The sequence below is a fragment of the Heterocephalus glaber genome, unplaced genomic scaffold (genome assembly GCF_053883595.1).
Source record: "Heterocephalus glaber isolate CG9 unplaced genomic scaffold, H.glaber_assembly_v1.0 deba00001442, whole genome shotgun sequence".
NCBI lineage: Eukaryota > Metazoa > Chordata > Mammalia > Rodentia > Bathyergidae > Heterocephalus > Heterocephalus glaber.
In genome coordinates, this window is record NW_028258296.1 from 48,871,495 (window position 1) to 48,891,103 (window position 19,609).

Sequence of the window (19,609 nt, forward strand, 5' to 3'; positions counted from 1 at the left end):
CTATTCAATGATGCAGAAAACATACAACTTTTAATATATTTCACATATAAAATTTGTTGAGAAATCAACTGTGGGTGGTAAAGATGAGTCTAATTAAAAATTAATTTGGATTTCAAACTGGCTAGATCCTCAACTAAAAATTTAGAACTATATATTAATCTAAAATATGCAATACAAATATCTAATACCATAAAATTATCGGTAAGTTTTTAAGGTTTACAAATTTCAAAATGCGCAGCATTTTTTGCACAACTATGGAAATATTTTTAAAATAAGGTGAAACACAAATGGCTTAAAGCAGAAGCCTTTTATGTCCTTGTTATGATGAGAAATGTCATGGCCTGCTTTGTCTTCATTTACATCACATTTTAGTAATTTTTTCATTCCTAAGAGGACATCACTATTTCCTAATGTATACAGCTTTAAGTGTTATATCAGGTTGCAAAGTAACTAACTAGAAAAAAGGTCTCTTTCCCCATAGTAAATGGAAAAAAAACCCCCAAAAAAATCTATTTTAAAATTTTGCTTTATTTCCATAACCCCAACCCATTTAAAAGAGCTTTCAATAAACATTAAAAACAGCTGAAGAGCAAGAGAAGCAGTTTTTGTTTTATTTTGGCTTTGAACCATACCTCTAGCTGCTGTAAGAGAGATTTTCCTTTCTTATTAATTTCATTGATAAGGGTGAAAATGGCCACTTTAATTTCCTGTTCTACTCGTTTGTTAGTCTCATTTACTTCTTTTATCCTGAATAAGAGAAATGCATCATTAGGTTATCAACTTATCCTATGTCTCTTGAGTCATCAATTGTTACAGAAATTCATCCAACTGGGCATTTAACCAAGTATTTAAGTTAAAACTCTGTCAAAGTGTACAACTTGTATTTTGCAGACCAAACCACTTAATTTGGTCCTAACAAGTTATGTATAGAGACAAAGAATGAATATTTAGTAATTTTAAATTAAGCTCATATAGGCCAGTCAATTAGGTTGGCGAACAATCTCTTTAAGTCATTATAACATGAATGTAACATATAAACATCTACCACCAAAGACTGCTGGTCAATTCTGGCACAATGGGTCTGTTTAATCTTGATGCTTTCCACCAACAATGTCCCAACCAATAATTATTACCTTTTCAGAGGGCAGGAATTAAAATTTAGAAGCATTCATTTTCACTTAACACTTAACCATTTCAAATGTGGGTTCTAATATACTCCTTCCACAATTTCTTCTCAAAATGATCTCCTACTGCATATACTAAAAGGCATAAGACATTTTGAATCTTTTTTTTTTTTTGCAGGGAGAGGGGAAGGTGCAGTATACTGAGGCTTGAGCCTAGGGCTCTCACAGGTTAAGTACATGCTCTACCATTGAGGTACATTCCCAAACACCTCCGAGCCTCTTAACTCCATTTTAAAAATAGCTGTTGTATGTTTTAGATATAAATATAAGCATCCACTGTGGTTATGAAAGTGTGGGTTGCAAATATGAAGTGGCTGATACCTTGATATTTATAAAATGGGACATGGGGAATATTCAACCAATAGAAATACCTAAAATGTCAACAAATAATCATAACAGGTAATCTTCACTTTTTTATATATAAACTGCTTTTCGTGTGCAAAATTCAGATTTGAACAACTTTAATTCACTCTAAGCAATCGTAAGCAGTCTTTCCACCTTTGTGTATCACTGTCATCTTGGACAGTTATTTGAATTTCTTCCTTTTGTCCTTTTTTTTGGCGGGGCGGGCAATACTGCAATACTGGGGATTGAATCCAGGACCTTCACACTGAGCTACATTCCCACCTTTTTTAAAAATTTGAGACAGCGTCTTGCTAAGTTGCTTGAACTTCCAAGCCTCCTTCCTCACATTCCTAGAATCTTGGGTGTAAAGGCATGTGCCACCACACCCAGCTTGATACTTTTACTGAATACTGTCCTTATTAAAGTGAACAGAAGATATTTTTGTTTTTTAAAAAAGGTACTAGGGCTGGGGATTTAGCTCAGTGGTTCCGGCACCTGCCACACAAGCACAAGGTCCCAAGGTTTGATCCCCCGTACCAAAAAAAAAAGGAATAAAAAAAAGTACTAATTACTTGTGGTAAGAAATATATAGGTCTCCAACAAAAAATGAGCCACAGTTGGAAATCATTAAGCATGCTGAAAGCAGAGAATAATTAGCTTCAGATTTACTGGACTTAAATCAACTGTATGTTCAAATTGTGAAGGAAGAAAAAACTGTACATTAAAAAATAATGGACCTGGTACTCAGAAGGCGGAGGGAGGAGGACCGCTCCAAGTTGGTGGCCAGCCTAGGCTACACAGTGAGTTCAAGGCCACCCTAGACTACACAGGGAGACCCGGTCTCAAAACACCAAAAGGAGGAAAAAGGGGTGAAAGGATAACAGAGGGCTGGTGTGTGTGCAGCTCAGTGGTATAGTACAGTACTTGCCTGACATGGGTGAGGCCCTGGGTGCAACACTCAGCAATCACCCTCTGCCACCAAAACAGAGAGGTCATTGAATAATTGTCTAAAGTGGAAGATACTAGAGATTTTAATACTTTTTAAACAGTTTTCTGGAGATTAAAGCTTCCCCAAAGCTTTAGAATCTTAGATAAACCCTTTGTCCTATTTCTGATTCAGCAGATTAATGCAGATTCAGCAACATACAAGGGGTGATCAAAATATACATCAAAATATAAATTAAAACTTACTATAGTAAGAGACATTGCCATTAATCACCCTCAAAATACTCCCCCTCGCTTCAAACACACTTATCCCATCATTCTTGCCACTTTCTGAAACAGTTCTCAAAGTCCTCTTTGATGAGTGTCTCTATGAGATATGATAAAAGAAAAAAAAAAAGGTAAATGTGCTTCTGAGTGTCATCCCATGAAAAGCCAGGTCCATAAAAACATTACAATGTGTTCTCATTCACCTTATTCACCAGATCTGGCACTGTAGAACTTCTGGCTTTTCCCTAAAGTCAAAATGGTCATGAAAGATAATCACTGTGAATTGATTCAGGATACTGAGGCGGCCAGGGCAACACAATTACGAAGACAGAAAAGACGACTTCCAGAACTGCTTCAGAAAGTGACAGAATGAGGGATAAGCGTGTTCTAAGCAAGGGAGAGTATTCTGAAGGTGATTAATGGTAATGGGTAATTAATTTTTTAAAAATTTAAACATTCTCCATATTTTCAACTATACCTCACATGTACAGAATATATTAAAAAATGCAACATACATACAAAAACATAAGCTTAAAACTCGTAACTTCTATATGAATGAAGTGCCTCTGAAAGGGACATCTAACTATAATTTGTGAGAAGACAGTTATCTTCTCCAACATCAACCACAACATATCAAGTACTTTAGCCTAAAACATCCTGACATTTCAAAAAACCAACCATCAAGGAACAGCATGTGTGTGTGTGTGTGTGTGTGTGTGTGTGTGTGTGTGACTATCTACAGGGGCCTTTTTCTTTTGCTATCACTTATGATGAAAAGTTTGAGCATCTGTAAAACACTATTTTAATTTACTCAATTTTTGAGATGTTAAAATATATCAAATGTGATATATTATATGCCATTTTAATCGTCACAAATTAGTGTTAATATTTAAGTGGAAATCCCAATATCTGTGATATCTATACTTCCCAAAAAGCACGTAGTACCCCTATTCATACCTCCGGGAATTTCCAGTTTTTATTATGCCAGCTCCAAGTGTTTGTCTTTCTAGCGTAAGACCTCTAATCTTGTTTTTTTTGGTACCGGGGATTGATCTTGGGTCCTTGCGCTTGCGCAGCAGGCGGCAAAACCACTGAGCTAAATCCCCGGCCCTCTAACCTGGTTAATCTACTGTTTCATGGAACTTATTTCCACTTTCCCTACAAATTAATTTATACAGAAATGTACCAAAATTTTAAGTAATAATAATGGTAGAATAATAAAATAGCAGCAGCTAATATATGAGTGCATAGTATGCTCAGAAACTATATTATGTATTCATATTATAAGGTTACTTATAAGTACAGCTTTAATGCTTGTTTGAGAGATGAGAAAATAAATGTGTCTACTACTTTTTTTTTTTTTTTGTAGTGCTAGAGACTGAACTAGGGGTACTCCACAACTAAGCTATAACTCTGGCCCTTTTTAAATTTATTTTGAGGCAAGATCTCCCCAAGCCAGCTTGGCTTCAAATTTGTGATCCTACTACATCAGCCTCCAAAGTAGCTGGGATTACAGGCATGCATCACCATGCCCAAGTGTCCACTATTCTTGATACTCTCTTCTCTATACTGTATTTCTGACACAATCTCTACTTTAAATTTTATAATTCAACTCTCTTCATAGCAATTTCTTTTTCCAAATTTAAGGCTTACACAGATTAGTCTTATTAATTATGTAACAGTCAAGGATGTATCCTGAAAGTATATAAAAATTAGGCCAATTAAATTTTGCTTAATTAACAAATAATCCCAAACTCAAGTTATACCACTTCCCTTTTAAAAATTAAATTTTTATATATATGCTTAATATAGTAGGAAAACAATTTTAAACAGGATCCACTCCTCTTTAATAATCCCAGTGTGAAATTATGGTTTTAAGGCAACAAACTTACCTATTCTGCACCTGAGTAGCTGCAAAATGAACATAATTCTTCTTTTCAAGAAGCTTAGCCAACAGATTCTCAATTGCACCTTTCTGATTTTGAAAAGCTTCTTCTAAAAACTGGTACCTTAAAATTAAAACAAAAACTGCATTTAAAACAGAATTTACAATTAAAATTTGGGAAATCAAGAAGAGTTATACAATTCAATCTTTTTTAAAATTAGTATATATTTGCAGTATATAACATTTATATTCCTCAATCTTGAAACCTTAAATAATCAACTCTATATGCTGGCTACCTGTGTATTACTACACCTTAATAGCAATTTTTTTTTTTTGTACCAGGGATCGAACTTGGGTCCTTCTGCTTACGAGGCAGGCTGCGGAACCACTGAGCTAAATCCCCAGCCCCTTAATAGCAATTTTTAACTGGCAATTCCTTCCCCCAATACTGAAAAATCAGTAGGAAAGAAAAAACTTACCAAAAAGTATTTGAGTACACGCTAAAGTTTTGATTCAAGATCACATTTTTTAAAAAATCCAAATATTTGAATAAGTTAAATACATTTCAAATCATAAAATGTCACCATACTATACAAAATAGTATCAAAGGAAGGAAAAATCATAGTTCCAACATCACAAAAATCACTGCTACCATTTTAATGTAATATATGTGTGTGCAGCTTTTATTTATTAATTTTGTGGTGCTGGGGGTTAAACCCAAAGCCTCACACATGCTAACATTCTACTACTTACCTACATTCTCAATGCTAATTATGCACTTTTAAATGCAATTGTAATCACAACAGAGATGCACTTTTGGATATGACTTTTATTTATCGTCATTATAATCATACATCAAATTTTTCAGTTTTAGATGCCATATATTACAAAACCCTCCAAAACTGTTATATAAAGACACCACCAACACCACTTTTACTGTAACTCTGTCAACATGAGTGATACGTTCAAAATTCCTCTATTAGTGAAAATCTAGACAACATTAAAGTCTAGAGTTCCTTGGTTACCAGGAAGCTAGAATAGTTTTCTTTAGTTTCATTTACTTTTGGTAAATTATTCATGAAACCAACAAATTATTTTTGAGTTTCTTCTACATGCTTTCCATGTGAGTAAATGGCATATAGTCTAATAATACAAAGGGAAAATATGAAGATATCAAACTGTGACAAAAGCTATGATGGAGGTATATATAATAACCTCTAACAGAACCTAGTGCCTAAATTGACCTCAATGCCAAAGAAAGCTTTGTGGATGGATAGGCAGAATGGCATCCTCTGCTAAGTGCAGAGACATGTTTTTTTGGGGTTTTTTGTTACTGGGGATTGAACTCAGGACCTTGCATTTGCAAGGCGGACGTGGTGCCACTGAGCTAAATACCCAGCCCACTGCATAGACATGTTTAATGCACCATGAAGACTTCAATATGGCCAAAGAGAAATGTGCAAAGGTCAGAATATGACACAATAACTGATATTTTTTTAAAATCCAGAGGCAGACTGTGAAGGGCCTGGGATACCATGCTACTTCTGCATTTTATTCTTTAAGTAATGGAATGCTCATGAGAAATTCTAAGCAGAATGTGAAAAGTAGATTTACATTCATGAAAAATAACCAAACAGAAATTTAAAAGACCTAAAGAAGAGGGCAGAAAAGGGAAGACCAGTTAGAACTTTAAGACAGGCAGGCACTCAGATGAGACACGGTACTAGTTAGCATAGCCAAACATGCTGGAACAACTGACTTCATCAAAGAGATCAGAAGCTTTGGTGATCTGGGAAGTTGTGTCAGGTACGGCAAGATTCTACGTACAACATACCAGTAATGCCCAGCTAAAGCAGTCAAGAAAATGTCACTAGCCTGACATGGTGCCGTATGCCTTTAATTCCAGCACTCAGGAGGCTGAGACAGAAGGAGTGAAAATTCAAAATCACCCTGCACTACATTATCAAGTTCAAGGCCAGCCTGGACTACATAGCAAAATTGTCTCCAAAACTAAAACAAAAAGTCACTGAGAATGAGGAGTTTCAGGTTCTAACAAATTATAAATTGTCTTTGTAGAAAATGAAAAACTAAAAGCAAAGGCAGAAAACTGAGATAAGAAAGACTGAGTATCTAGATAGCTGTGTCTTAAGTGAAAGTCTCATCTAGGGTAGACAAAGAGGAAGTGCTATGAAATCAACACGAAGGAAAGTTTGTTAACACAATGAGAAACTTGCTTCATGGTAGGATTCATCAGCCAGGCGTGATGGCACATGCCTGTAGTCCCAGCACTCGGGAGGCTGAGACAGGAGGATCACTGTGAGTTTGGGGCCAGCCTGAACTACAAAGGGAGACCCTGCCTCAAAAAAAAAAAAGAAAAGTAACAATCACATTTGTCTCTGTTCATTTGAATTATAACTGTGACTAAAACAAAAATACTCATAGGAGTTTGAAAAACAAAGGAACACTATGAAAGCAGTCCTGATTACTCTAATGGCTTATAGAATAAACTTACAAAAAGTTTCCTTTAATCAAAATTACAATTACTTCAGAAATGGTGAGAAAAAAATCAATAAATGGATTAAGTATAAATTTGATTACTGCTAACACTTGAAAGCAATTTCTTAGATTTTAATCTTGCATTATGAAGCAGTGATTCTTAATATGGGCTTCTTAATCACAACGAGCTATTTTCAGTAGTATTTCAAAATATTTAAATAAATTTATGTAAGGCCAGGGATTCAGTTTAGTGGTGCCACCTCCTGCCTCAGAAGCACAAGGTCCTAAGTTTGATCCCCAGTACCAAAAAAAAAATTATACTATAATTAAATAAATTTATGTATGCCTAGGATTTAGTTTAGGACAGTCTGAGTAAAACTTTCTATGCTTTAAGCTAGAATTACTCAAACTCAGTATAATAAATATACCACTGGTCATCTGGTTTTGATCAGAATTAATCAGCATGCTTGCGTGCTTTTTATTTACTGAGAAATAAATAATATTTAATGCCATTTACTAAGATATTTTTGAAAATATGGTGCTTAGGAATAAAGAATGGAGGTTAATAATAAAACGGTGGGGGTTTTTTTTGTTGTTTTTTTGTGGGGTTTTTTTTGGTACCGGAGATTGAACTCAGGACCTTGCACTTGCAAGGCAGGCTCCAGAAACTGAGCTAAATCCCTGGCCCTAAAATGGTAGTTTCTTAAAGGCTGAGACTCACTCACCTAATAACTTTAAACTTTAAAATGCTCATTTGGTCTTACTAAGTCCTGAATATTACTACTCCACCTGCCAAGTAAGTACAGTGTTATTCTCTGTTGTCTCTGTGTAATAATGATTTGATTCTGGAGTATGTAGGAAAATATGTTATTATAACTTGTAACCAAACTGACTATCTAGGGAAACGTTTTTTAAAAAAATAGCTCAGTTTCATTTTTCTTACGTATTCTATTTTTTAAACTAAAAAAATTTCGAGTATATATTCAAGGTTTAATTCCACTAACCTGTCGTCTGCTTTCAAAAATTATCTATTTATAGCCAATTTTATCTACACATTTACCGACTCTCCATCCTACATTACAACAAAGAAAATTCCAAACGGCACTCTTTAAGCATTTATGTATCTATAAAGAGCAAGCTAGCCTTTTTTGAGAATTTAGGGGAATGCGGGGCATCCAACCCAGTGCTTCATACATGCTAGGTAATCACTCTACCACTGAGCTACACCACAGCCTCACTCACAGAATCTCTAGAAACGCTTCTTATTTACCTTTAAAGGAGTTACAAAAATTAAACTGATCAAAACACATGAAGCACTTAAGGCAATAAGACAGGTTTAAGGCTTGTTATCACTGTTATTCTTTGCAGGAATTTTAAGGAATTTACAGTGAAACAACAACAACAACAAACCTTCAACAATAACAAAAAGTCTACTATGTACACAAAGACCTCATGAGAGGTTTTTTTGAGGGGAAAAAAAAGACTTTTAAAAAAGCTATTTTGCTTATTTAAGATTCCATATGGAGTTCAAGTAGAGCAAAAATCAACATTTCAAGATGGCTAAACACCGGACAGAAGAAAAGATGGTAGAATTTGAAGCTTTTTCACTCCTTGACAATGATGTTGATGGAACTGTAACAACAAAGTAACTGGGAGCTGTAATAAGGTCTGCCCCGCAGAATCCCATAGAGACAAGATACAGGAAAGTTAATACCTCCCGATAATGAAGTATATGGTGATGGTTAACAGTACAACTGACTTTGTGAAAATTCTGATGATGGCGAGAAAAGTGAAAGACACACACAAGCAGGAAGGAAGAAATTAGAGAAGCAGTCTGTGTAATTGATAAAGATGGCAATGCCCATATTAGATTAGTAGAACTTCACCAGATAACAAACCTTGGAATTGACAGATGATATGATTAGGGAAGTGGATACTGATAGTGATGGTTAAATACTACAAAGTGTCTGTACAAATGATGAAAAGTGAAGATGTTACACACAATATGTTAATTTTGTCCACAATTACTTGTCTTTTGTCTTTTGTAATAACGTAAAATTTTCTCCCCAAAGTCAAGCAAAATGCATGTACCGTAAATTAACACTTCATTCCTCCAGTTTGGCCCTTATATTACTGTCAATGTCCTGAAATCTTATTTTAGAAAACTGACCTGGGCATGGTGGCACACACCTGTAGTCCCAGCACTTGGGGTTGAGATAGGAGGATCACCGAGAGTTTGAGGCCAACGTGGGCTACACAGTGAGTTCAAGGCCAGCCCGCACTACATAGCAAGACCCAGTCTCAAAAAAACAAAAAAGTAAAAAAGGAAACTGATAGGAATAATATGTTGTATGTGGCTTACCATAGAGATAACCTAAGCCCCACTGCGTATCTAAACTTAAATGGAATTAGTCAAATGAGGAACATCTTGGCTTATATCTTTTTTTAAGTAGTTTTCTTTAGGAGCTGCCAGCATGCTATTCAGAAGTGTCGGATTATATCTTTCCAGTGACTACAGACAGTCCAACAACATGTACTTAAAAGCTGCACTATTGTAAAACACACATATTATACAGGTTCTCACACACTTTTTGGTTTTTTTGCACTGCTTGTCTTGTATCAGAAACTTTCTTTTATTGTTACTTGCTTTTTAACTTTGCCCACTTAAAAGAAAATCTGCTTATAGAGCAATGTGCCTCAAATCCATTTCAAGTTTTATAACTTAATACATTACATTTACCTCACATAAACATACCCAGAAAAGGCTCTGTATAAAAGAAGATAAAAACAAACCAAAGAAGGATGTCTGTAATCCCAGCACTTGGGAGACTGAGGCAGGAGGATCGCCAAAAGTTTGAGGCCTGCCAGCGCTACAGAGTATGTTCAAGACCAGCCTGCATTACGTGGTAAGACCCTGTCTCAAAACAAAAGCAAAAACAAAAGGATCCAGGCAGAGTGTCAGGCTGTAGGTTAACTGTGAGCAATCATGAGGATAACCTAAAACAGTAGAAATTTCTACAAAGAATAGAGAAGACATTAGAATTCTTACATCATTAGAGCAGGGACCAAAGTCCAACTTTAAATCTCAAAGTAGAGTGACATTGGCATTTTAGCTATCTAAGACTTTCTTGGGTAAAACAGGTGTCACTTTCAACTGATGTCTTCAAACTCACTAATCTTTTCTTCTGTAATGTCTAATCCTCTGTTAATAGTATCCAAAATAAAATATAGAAAAACACTTGAGGGAGAAAAAAAGGAAGGTAGGAACGGTGAGTCCTAGTCACAACAACAAAGGTAAAGTTGGCAACACAACAGGGAAGAAAAGAGGAAATAGACACACACACACACTAATGTATATCATTTCCAAACTACTTAAAACGAGAAATAAAATCTTAAAAATAGCTCAGGGCCAGAGATTTAACTCAGTGGTTCCACTGCCTGCCTTGTAAGTGCAAGGTCCCCTGTTTGATCCCCGGTACCAAAAAACAAAAAAAACCACAAAGATTAAAAAAATATATATCTAGAGAGTGAAACAAGATATACTACATGGAAATAAAGATAAAACAGTGGATTTCAATGTAAAGAATGATCACAAGATTACAGAATATACTGAAATTACCGAAAGAAAACTATGAGCCTGAAGTTATTTATCTAACAAAATGTTCAAATAGGAAGGTGAACTTTATTAAAATGTTCACTATTTTCTTTGTGATAATAGTTTCACAGTTGTAAATTTCACCATAAAGCAGAGATCCCAGTGTTCCGACCTCAGTCAAAAGGTCTGGTGGAAGCAATGTGCCCCTCTGCCCGACTGGAAGTCAGTTACAACAGTGCTGTGGAAGCCCAGAGAGGAGAGCACACAGCACTGCACCTGAGGAGTTTTAGACCAAGCATACATCACAGGCATAGTTCAAAAGCCCATTCTGGACTGTCCCAAGGTGGTAGTGCTGCAAGGCAATGGCAATAGAAAATTTAATCCTTTAATGAAGAAAGTATCTTAATTCTAAACCAAGAATTTGCATAAAATAATTTTCATGGAAAGTAACAAGTTCATAGTTTGAAATGACCTACACACACATGCATGTACGCACACACAAAAAAACACAGATGTCAACATGTGAAAATATGGCTCATTAAGAATTTTTTAAAACAGCAGAGGAAGAAAAATTCACTAACAGCAAAATATTTACATGTAGCTACATTTAATAAATGAAAAAATACAAGCCAGAAAATATTTGGGCAACTAGTTTAAAGGTTAGCAATAAATACAAAAGACCTCTTTGAATTTTTTTTGGCAATTCCCTGTGAATCTCTTAATTTTATTTCTTGAAAGATTTTTAAAAGATGAAATGGCTGGCAGAGTTTAAATATTTAAAACACAACACACAGGTTTTAGCAGCAGTTTACACACAGCTAAAAAAACCCCAAACATTTGGCCGGGCACGTTGGCACACGCCCGTAAGTACAGCACTCAGCAGGCTGATGCAGGAGGATCTCTGTGAGTCCAATGAGTGAGAGCCCAGCCTGGGCCATAGTGAGTTCAAGTCAGCCTGAACTACATAGCAAGATCCTATCTCCAAAAAAAGAAAGACCCATCTCCCCAAAGAAAATTGTCCTTTGCTTCACAATCACACTTTATTCATCTTGGTGGTATATACACCAAATATTTTTCAAGGATAAAGCATTTGAACAGTAAAATTAGACCCCAACTTTCTGATGAGCACCCTAAACTTACTAAGAATTGCAACCACTTATACTGAGCTAGATGCTTGATGTGTTAGTTTCACAAAAACAAGGTCAGCTATCCCACTGATTTTATACTTATGTGGCCCCTTTTAAAAGAATGTTACAGGGCCTGGGATTTAGCTCAGTGGTTCTGCCACCTGCCCCACAGGCACAAGATCCTCCGTTTGATCCTCCATACCAAAAGAAAATAAAAAGTAAAAAAATAAATAAAAGAATGTTACAAAAGAAAAAAAAATTTTTTTTGAGATAGAACGTGGCAGTGCATGCCTATAATCCCAGTACTAGGGATGCCAAGGCAGGAGTGAGTGTGACCAAGAACTAATACTTCGTTAAGACTTTGTCTCAAAAAACCAAAAAGAAAAAAAAAAATCTTAGTACTCCCCTTGACACTCTTCACATACTCAAATTCAAACTAACTAGGAAATCTTTTTTGCTCTACCTTCAAAATATATTGCCAAATCCCACCATCTCCACTGCTAGCTACTAGCTTGGTCTCAGCCATCTCTTCTGGTTCTGCATAAATTTTAGGATGTTTTTCTAGTTCTGTGAAAAACGCTATTTTTGTAACTTCCTTGTTTAGGTTAACTTCTAGGTATTTAACTTTTTTAAAAAAATCTATTGTGAATGGGACTGTTTTCCTGATTTCTTTCTTGGTGGGTTCACTGTTGGGTATACAGGAATGCTACTGGTTTTTGTGTACCGATTTTGTGTTCTGGTACTTTGCTGAGTTTATTAGTTCTAAGAATCTTTTGGTGGAATTTCTTAGGTCTTCTATGTAACAACAATTAGGTCTTCTATGTAAACAACAATTCTACATTTTAAAAATTATGCCAGGCGTGAATGATGCCAAACACCTGTCATCCCAGCACTCTGGGAGGCTGAGGCAGTAGGATCAGAAGTTTGAACCCAACTTAAGCCAATTTAGTAACCTAGAAAGTTCCTGTCTCAAAATTTAAAAAATTAAAATGTGCTGGGGGTCTCAAAAAGGTGCTGAGGATATAGCTCATTGGGAAGGCTTTAGTTTCAATTCCAACACTATAAATAAATGAATGAACGGAGCTGGGGATATGGCTCAGTGCCAAGGTTTTGGGTCCAGTCCTCAGTACCACAAATAAATAAATAAATGATCTGAAGAGACATTTCTCAAAAGACATACAAATGGCCAATGACTTATATGAAAAATATGTTCGATATCACATCAACAGGGAAATGCAACCAAAGCCACAATGAGTTATCATCTCACTCCAGTTACAATGCTATTATCAAAAAGATGAAACTGAACAATCCTGGCGATGGAGGCATCATAAAGGAACCCTTATATGTCACTGGTGGGAATGAAGATTAGTATAATCATTACACAAACAGTGAAGATTCCTCAAAAAAACCAAAAATAAGTACCTTATGCTCCACCTATCTCACTATTGAGAAGATATCCAAAGGAAATGAAATTATTATAGATACTTACACACCTACATTTATGGCTGTGCTATTATAAGCCATGATATGAAAATCAAGCAAGGTGCACATTAACAGATAAGTGTATAAAGGAAAATGTGGTATATGTACACCATGAAATATTATTCAGTCATAAAAATAATGCAATCCCGGCCAGGGATTTAGCTCAGTGGTTCTACCACCTGCCTCGCAAGCTCAAGGTCCAGAGTTTGATCCCCAGTACAAAAAAATAAATAAAAACAAAAACAATGCAATCCTGTCTCTTGTGGCAACATGGATCAAACAGGAGGACATCATTTTGAATGAAATAAGCCATGCATAGAAGAAATATCACCAGAAATATCTAAACAGTTATCTGTCAGAACTCTTACAATCTTCGTAACTTTATTTTCTCTTTTTGGTTTTGGTTTTTTTGTTTTTGTTTTCTAGGGAACTACCTAAAATGTATTGACCAACTCTGTTCATTTTTTATATTATCTATTAAACTTCCAAGTGCTGGGGATTTAGCTCAGTGGTTCCACCGCCTGCCTCGCAAGCTCAAGGTCCTGAGTTCAATCCCCAGTACCAAAAAAGAAAAAAAAAACTTCCAAGAGTTATTTCTTACTTTGATTATGATCTTTGAAGAGATCCTACTCTCATTTTGTGACCCACATTTTCTTGTATCTTTCAGGATGTTATAATTTTTAATTTTACATTTCTTTTTACTGTCTTTTGGGTCTCTTTTTTCATTCAGTGCACCCTGGTCTTTTTCATGTAGGTATCTGTATCAGTTAGAAATATATACAACTGTAGTGACTAATCATGGCACATATAAAAAGCCAAAAAGGAGGGAGGCAGTTGATGGTATTATTTTAAGAAAACCAAATTTAAGTTACCCTCGCTTTGTCCTCAGGAACACCAGTTTTACCCATCTACCTGGGAACAAGTATGCAGAGCTGCTGCCACCATCGAGGGCTGGGGATTTAGCTCAGTGGTTCCGGCACGAGCCTCGAAAGCGAAAGGACCCAAGTTTGATCCCCGGTACAAAAAAAAAAAAACCAAAAAACTATGAGTCAGGCCAAACATAGTAGTGTAATCCGAGGTACTAGGGAGGCTGAGGCAGGTGCACTGAAAATTTGAGGCCAGTTTGGTTAACTTACCAAGATCTGTCTCAAATTAAGAAGGGCTGAGGGCCGGGGATGTAGCTCAGCAGCACAGCACCTGCCTGGCAAGCGCAGTATCCTGAGTTTGATCCCTGGTACTGGGAAAAAAAAAAAACGGGCTGGAAATGTAGCTCAATGGTAGAGGGCTTGCCTAGCATGAAAGAGTCCCTGGGCTTGATCCCTGGTATTACCCCAAAGGGGGGGGGGAGCTTGAAAATCCTGTAAAGAGAAGGATTTATGAATTGATGGACTTCACTGTAACAAATCTGAGAAAGACCTAGCTTTTGAACTTGGAAATGAACCCTAAATGGCAAAATTTAGGAGCCTCTTCTGATCATTCACTTTCTCCAGAGGGTAAAAAATCTAATTCCTAAGAGGGAAGTTAAAAGGGGTAGTGAAATGGAAAAGTGTTTCTTTTGGCATTCTATACATACGTGAAGAGGGATGGTACAGTGTCCCAAGGTTTAATAGAAGACTTATCCTTCATTTCATTGATTTCAGCCTCATACTTGACCCCCATCCTTCATAACTTCAAATCCGAGACTTTGATTTTATTTCCCTAGAGAATAAGCTCAATTTCTGGAGTAACTGTTATCGGTAGGTCATAAAGCATTTTAAGTTTCTCAAAAATAAACTGATTGGCTTCCTTTATATCTCCTTTTGTATGCTTTGAGTTCATAATCCATCAAACCTTCTACCCATTTTCCTGTTGTAAAAACTTACTAAAATCTCCACTGTTGTCTCTTCTCCCATTCTTAGTTTTTTTAAGTCTGTGCCTCTTAAATTCCTTTACTATGAATAGAAATTTTAGCAGGAAAAAGAATAACCTCATGATTTGACTAGAAATTGTGTAGTGCTTCCAAGTACAAAATTTCAGGTCATTCCAGTGATGTTCTGCTTTCTGGAAAACAACTTCCAAGACCACAAGGTGAACCAAAGGCTTTTGCATTGAGCTACTGCCCAGGCTTTTTCATATTTTGAGACAGGGTCTCACTAAGTCACTGAACTGCCCAGATTAAGCTCAAACTTGCAATCCTCCTGCCTCAGCCTCACAGAGCCCTGGGATGTATCACCACACCTGGCCAAATCAAATTTTGGGGATTGGGTGGTATATATGTTACAAGGCATTAATGTAATTGGTTAATAAGCTACTATTGAACACTTACAATGTTAACTGCTTTACAGGTACAATTCTGTCACTCCTTAAAAAAAAACCTTATAAAGTTGTTAATATAGTTTCCCTGCTTAAATATATATAGCAATTATTATTTTTAAAAAGCAACAGGGTAGAATTAGGAATGGTGGCACACACCTGTAATCAGAGCACCCAGGAGGATTACAAGTTCAAGGGCAGCCTGGGTTGCATAGTAAGTTCAAGACACCTGGATTATGCAGCAAGACCCTATCTCCAAAAAAAAGAAAAGATAGAGGAATAAAATCAAAAGTATAATTACAGACTGTGTAAGGCAATAGTTATTGAAAGAAACTATATTCAGAGGAAAATTTCACAACTTTTTGATAAACTAAAGGATTGAACATAAAAATTTAAGAAAAATAGAACAAAATCAAAGGAAAAAAATCAGTAAGGATAAAAGAGAACCATGAGAATCATTTTAAAATAAGAGAACAAATAATATAATTCAAGAACTAGCTTACTAAATTGCCAGTAAAAGCCACAAACTTATGGCAAAGCTAATAAGTATGGAAATAACCTTGGCTATACAGTATCATAAACAAGAAAGAGATACAGCCATTATTTTGATATAATCTCAATGCTGTTTAATTCAAACCTAATGTTTTAAATCTCTACTAGCTGATTTCTAGAAAATCTAAATTATCACAATAATTGACTCAAAAAAGAGATGGGAAACCTGACCTAATCAGTAATTATGCAAGAAATTGAAACTCTTTTTTTTTTGTTTGTTTTGTTTTCTAAAGCAGGGTCTCCCTTTGTAGTTCAGACTGGCTCTGAACTCACTATGTAGCACAGGCTGGCCTCAAACTCGTGGAGATCCTCCTGCCTCAGCCTCCTGAGTGCTGGGATTACAAGTATGTGCCACCACCCCCGGCAGACACTGAAACTCGTAAAGGCCTGAAGTCTAGATAGAAGGGGCAGGGGGGAGAGAAAGAATGGAGCAGGAAGTGTTAGTTAACACACAGAAGTGAACTGACTTTAAGGTTACACTGCTCCCTTAACAGATAAAAATAATTATCTATAATTCTTTTTTTTTTTTTCCTTTGGTACCAGGGATCGAACTCAGGTCCTTGCGCTTGCACAGCAGGCGGCAAAACCACTGAGCTAAATTCCCGGCCTGAATCGTCTATAATTCTAAAAAATTATATGTGTAAAGGCAGAAGTTTGGAACAGGGGCATTCCTGCTATTAGAGTACAAATGGAAGACAACAGAATGTGTAGTGAAGAATTTAATCTTGCCAGAGCAGTCCAGCTTTTTGCCTTCAGTTTCTGGCATATTATCCTGCCTAATAAAAGTATCTTTACCCCAGAATCTTGACACAAGCCAGATTAAGTCTATGCTAATGATACACCTTACAGTACCAGATCAACCTTAAAAGGGGTAAAACCTGGACATAAGTTTGCACATGGGCAGCGAATCAAAAATTCTGGACACCAAGGACACTAGTGGCACAGCACCTCTGGGTTTTTTTTTTTGTACTGGGGATCGAACTCACGACCTTGCATTTGCGAGGCAGACACAGTGCCACTGAGCTAAAACCCTGGCCCCACCTCTAGGTTCTATTCTCCAATACTACAAAAATAAATACAGCCAGGGATGTAGTTCAGCAATACAGCACCTGCCTGGCAAGCACAAGGTCCTGGGTTCAATCCCCACTACCAAAAAAAAAAAAAAAAGTATAAAGAAACTGTCTCACTTTGGGGATCAACAAAGTAAACTGTGAGAAAGATTAACCTAGAAGGAGTGTCTTTGGTGTTTTTGTTTTGTTTTGTAGTACTGAAGAATGAATCCACGGCATTCCCACTGAGGTATGTGCCCAAGCTCTTTTCCTTTTATTTAGAGGCCGGGTCTCACATAAGTCACTACATTTCCCAGGCTGGGCCCAAATTTGTGATCCTCCTGCCTCAGGCTCCTAGAGTACTGGTATTACTGGCATGAATGCTGCAGAATCAGAGTGTATCTGGGTTGATGCAGAACCCAGAGCTCAGTATTAACTAACTATAGGTAGTTATACATGACCCAGACGCAGGCAGGTTATTCCTTAAATGACAGCGAGCCTGATGAACTAGATAAAGGCCACTGTTAAATTTCTGCCCTGAGAAGGGCAACTATCCCCCTCCTATAAATGCCAAGTGGAACTGCCCAGAATAAGCAGCTGATATGCTTCTTATTTAAGCCATGTTGGACTACATCCAAGAAGTTGCTCAGAAGTTATTGAATATACTTCATAGTATATAGTAAATATTGGGACTTGGTGAGGTCTTTTTGCATGAGCATCCCATATAATCTTATTGTTGTAGAATCTAGCAATGATCCAAATTGCTTTACCAGATTTAATGTCTCAGTTTCTCTTCATGGGTAATACAGATGCTAAGGAAATTAATGACTCATAAGAAAACAGGGAAAGACAAAAGGGAGAGGTAAAGGAATTTACCTTAGACACCTGGAAATCTTTAGATGGTTATGTAAAAACAGGATGAATAATTCAGACATTAATGGGTACCTGCAGCATTATTGAAAGGGTTGACCAGAGGGTACACTGCTAGTGCTTAACAATAAAAGGCACTAATTAATTTTGCTCTATTTTACCCCAGACTGAAGAAATTTGAAAAGAGGGCCTGACCTCGGCAGTGCAACTGACCCTGAACCACGCGGCAGTCAGGGGTGCCAACTCCACACAACACAACAGCTGTGTAACATTTGACTCCCAAACCACTTAACTACTGCTGTTGATCAGAAACCTGGTAACATAAATAGTCGATTAATACATACTTTATATATTATATGTATTATACACAGTAAGTAAAATATACTCAAGAACTACAAAAGATCACTTTTTACTGTGATATAAAAATTTAGTGGCGATAAACTGTTCACAAGATTAGTGTCACAGACATCTGAGATACTCCCAGAACCTAAGCTTAGCAATAGTAATAAGTATGACTACAAAATCATTACAGTTGTATACTATACCAGTAATATGCACTACAGCTAATTTTCTGAAGATTTAATAACACATCTCTATGTTTGCTTACAATTCTCTTAACTGAATGGCGGCACATTAGTTTAAGTTTTGATAAATTTCAACTTTCTGTAATAGATCTGTATTTTATAGTAATAAATGAAAAAACATACTACCTACATGTATATCAATACATTCATAATACCCTCATGTTTTTATTTTTCTCTGTATTTCTTGGTTATGCAGATCATCTGCATTTTTCCAGATTGTCACAAATCTCCAAACCAAAAAAAAAAAAAACCAGCTGACACAATTCAAACCCATGTTGTATATACAGCTGAGTGGGTAAAAAAAAGCCAGAGGGAACTAGGCATGTGACACACACCTGTAAATCCTAGGACTCTGGGAAGCTGAGGCAAGAAGATCACAAGTTCAAGGCGAGCCTAGGCAACTTAATGACTTAGCAAGACCCTGCCTCAAAATTTAAAAACCTGAAAAGGGCTGGGAATGTAACTCAGTGACTTCAATCTCCACTATCATAAAGGGGGTGCAAGGGGGGGGTGGATAAGATACATTTAATACTGACAAGACTGTCCTGAACTGTTATAAAGGTCAAGTTCTAACAGATATTAGATTTGTAGTAGTGGTTGACAGGAAAAGTTTACATTAAAATTAAAATATTTTAATGGATTTTATGTGAAGTTGTTACATCTCCTCTAGCTGAATATATCTGTATGGCTATTGTGTCAGATGATGAATATTTCACCTTTCTAGTACTACAAAACAGAAGGCATGAAGTTCACCTTACGGACAACCTGAATTAGAGGTGCTAAATGGGAACCACTAGAACTGTCCAAGCCCACAGAAGCTGTTAATTTGAGACAGTCCAGGAAACTTCGTGGAATGGAGATTTATCATTTTAATAAAAAATCACAAGTGAGTGCCTATGAATTCTCTGTACAATAATCCTGTGTGGCCTGCAGAAA

The 19,609-nt window shown here is 36.4% G+C and overlaps 1 protein-coding gene across 3 annotated transcripts in view; it reads right to left on the reverse strand.

Moving 5' to 3' along the window:
• Window positions 1-19,609, reverse strand: part of Trim33 (tripartite motif containing 33) — a 113,632-nt gene that overhangs the window by 45,590 nt on the left and 48,433 nt on the right. For all 3 annotated transcript variants that reach the window (XM_004853778.3, XM_087213278.1, XM_004853777.3), the window contains exons 5-6: window positions 4,634-4,750; window positions 633-747 (exon numbers count right to left, since the gene is read on the reverse strand). In XM_004853778.3, the coding sequence (XP_004853835.1) occupies window positions 633-747; window positions 4,634-4,750 (232 nt within the window). The remainder of the gene's footprint in view (window positions 1-632; window positions 748-4,633; window positions 4,751-19,609) is intronic.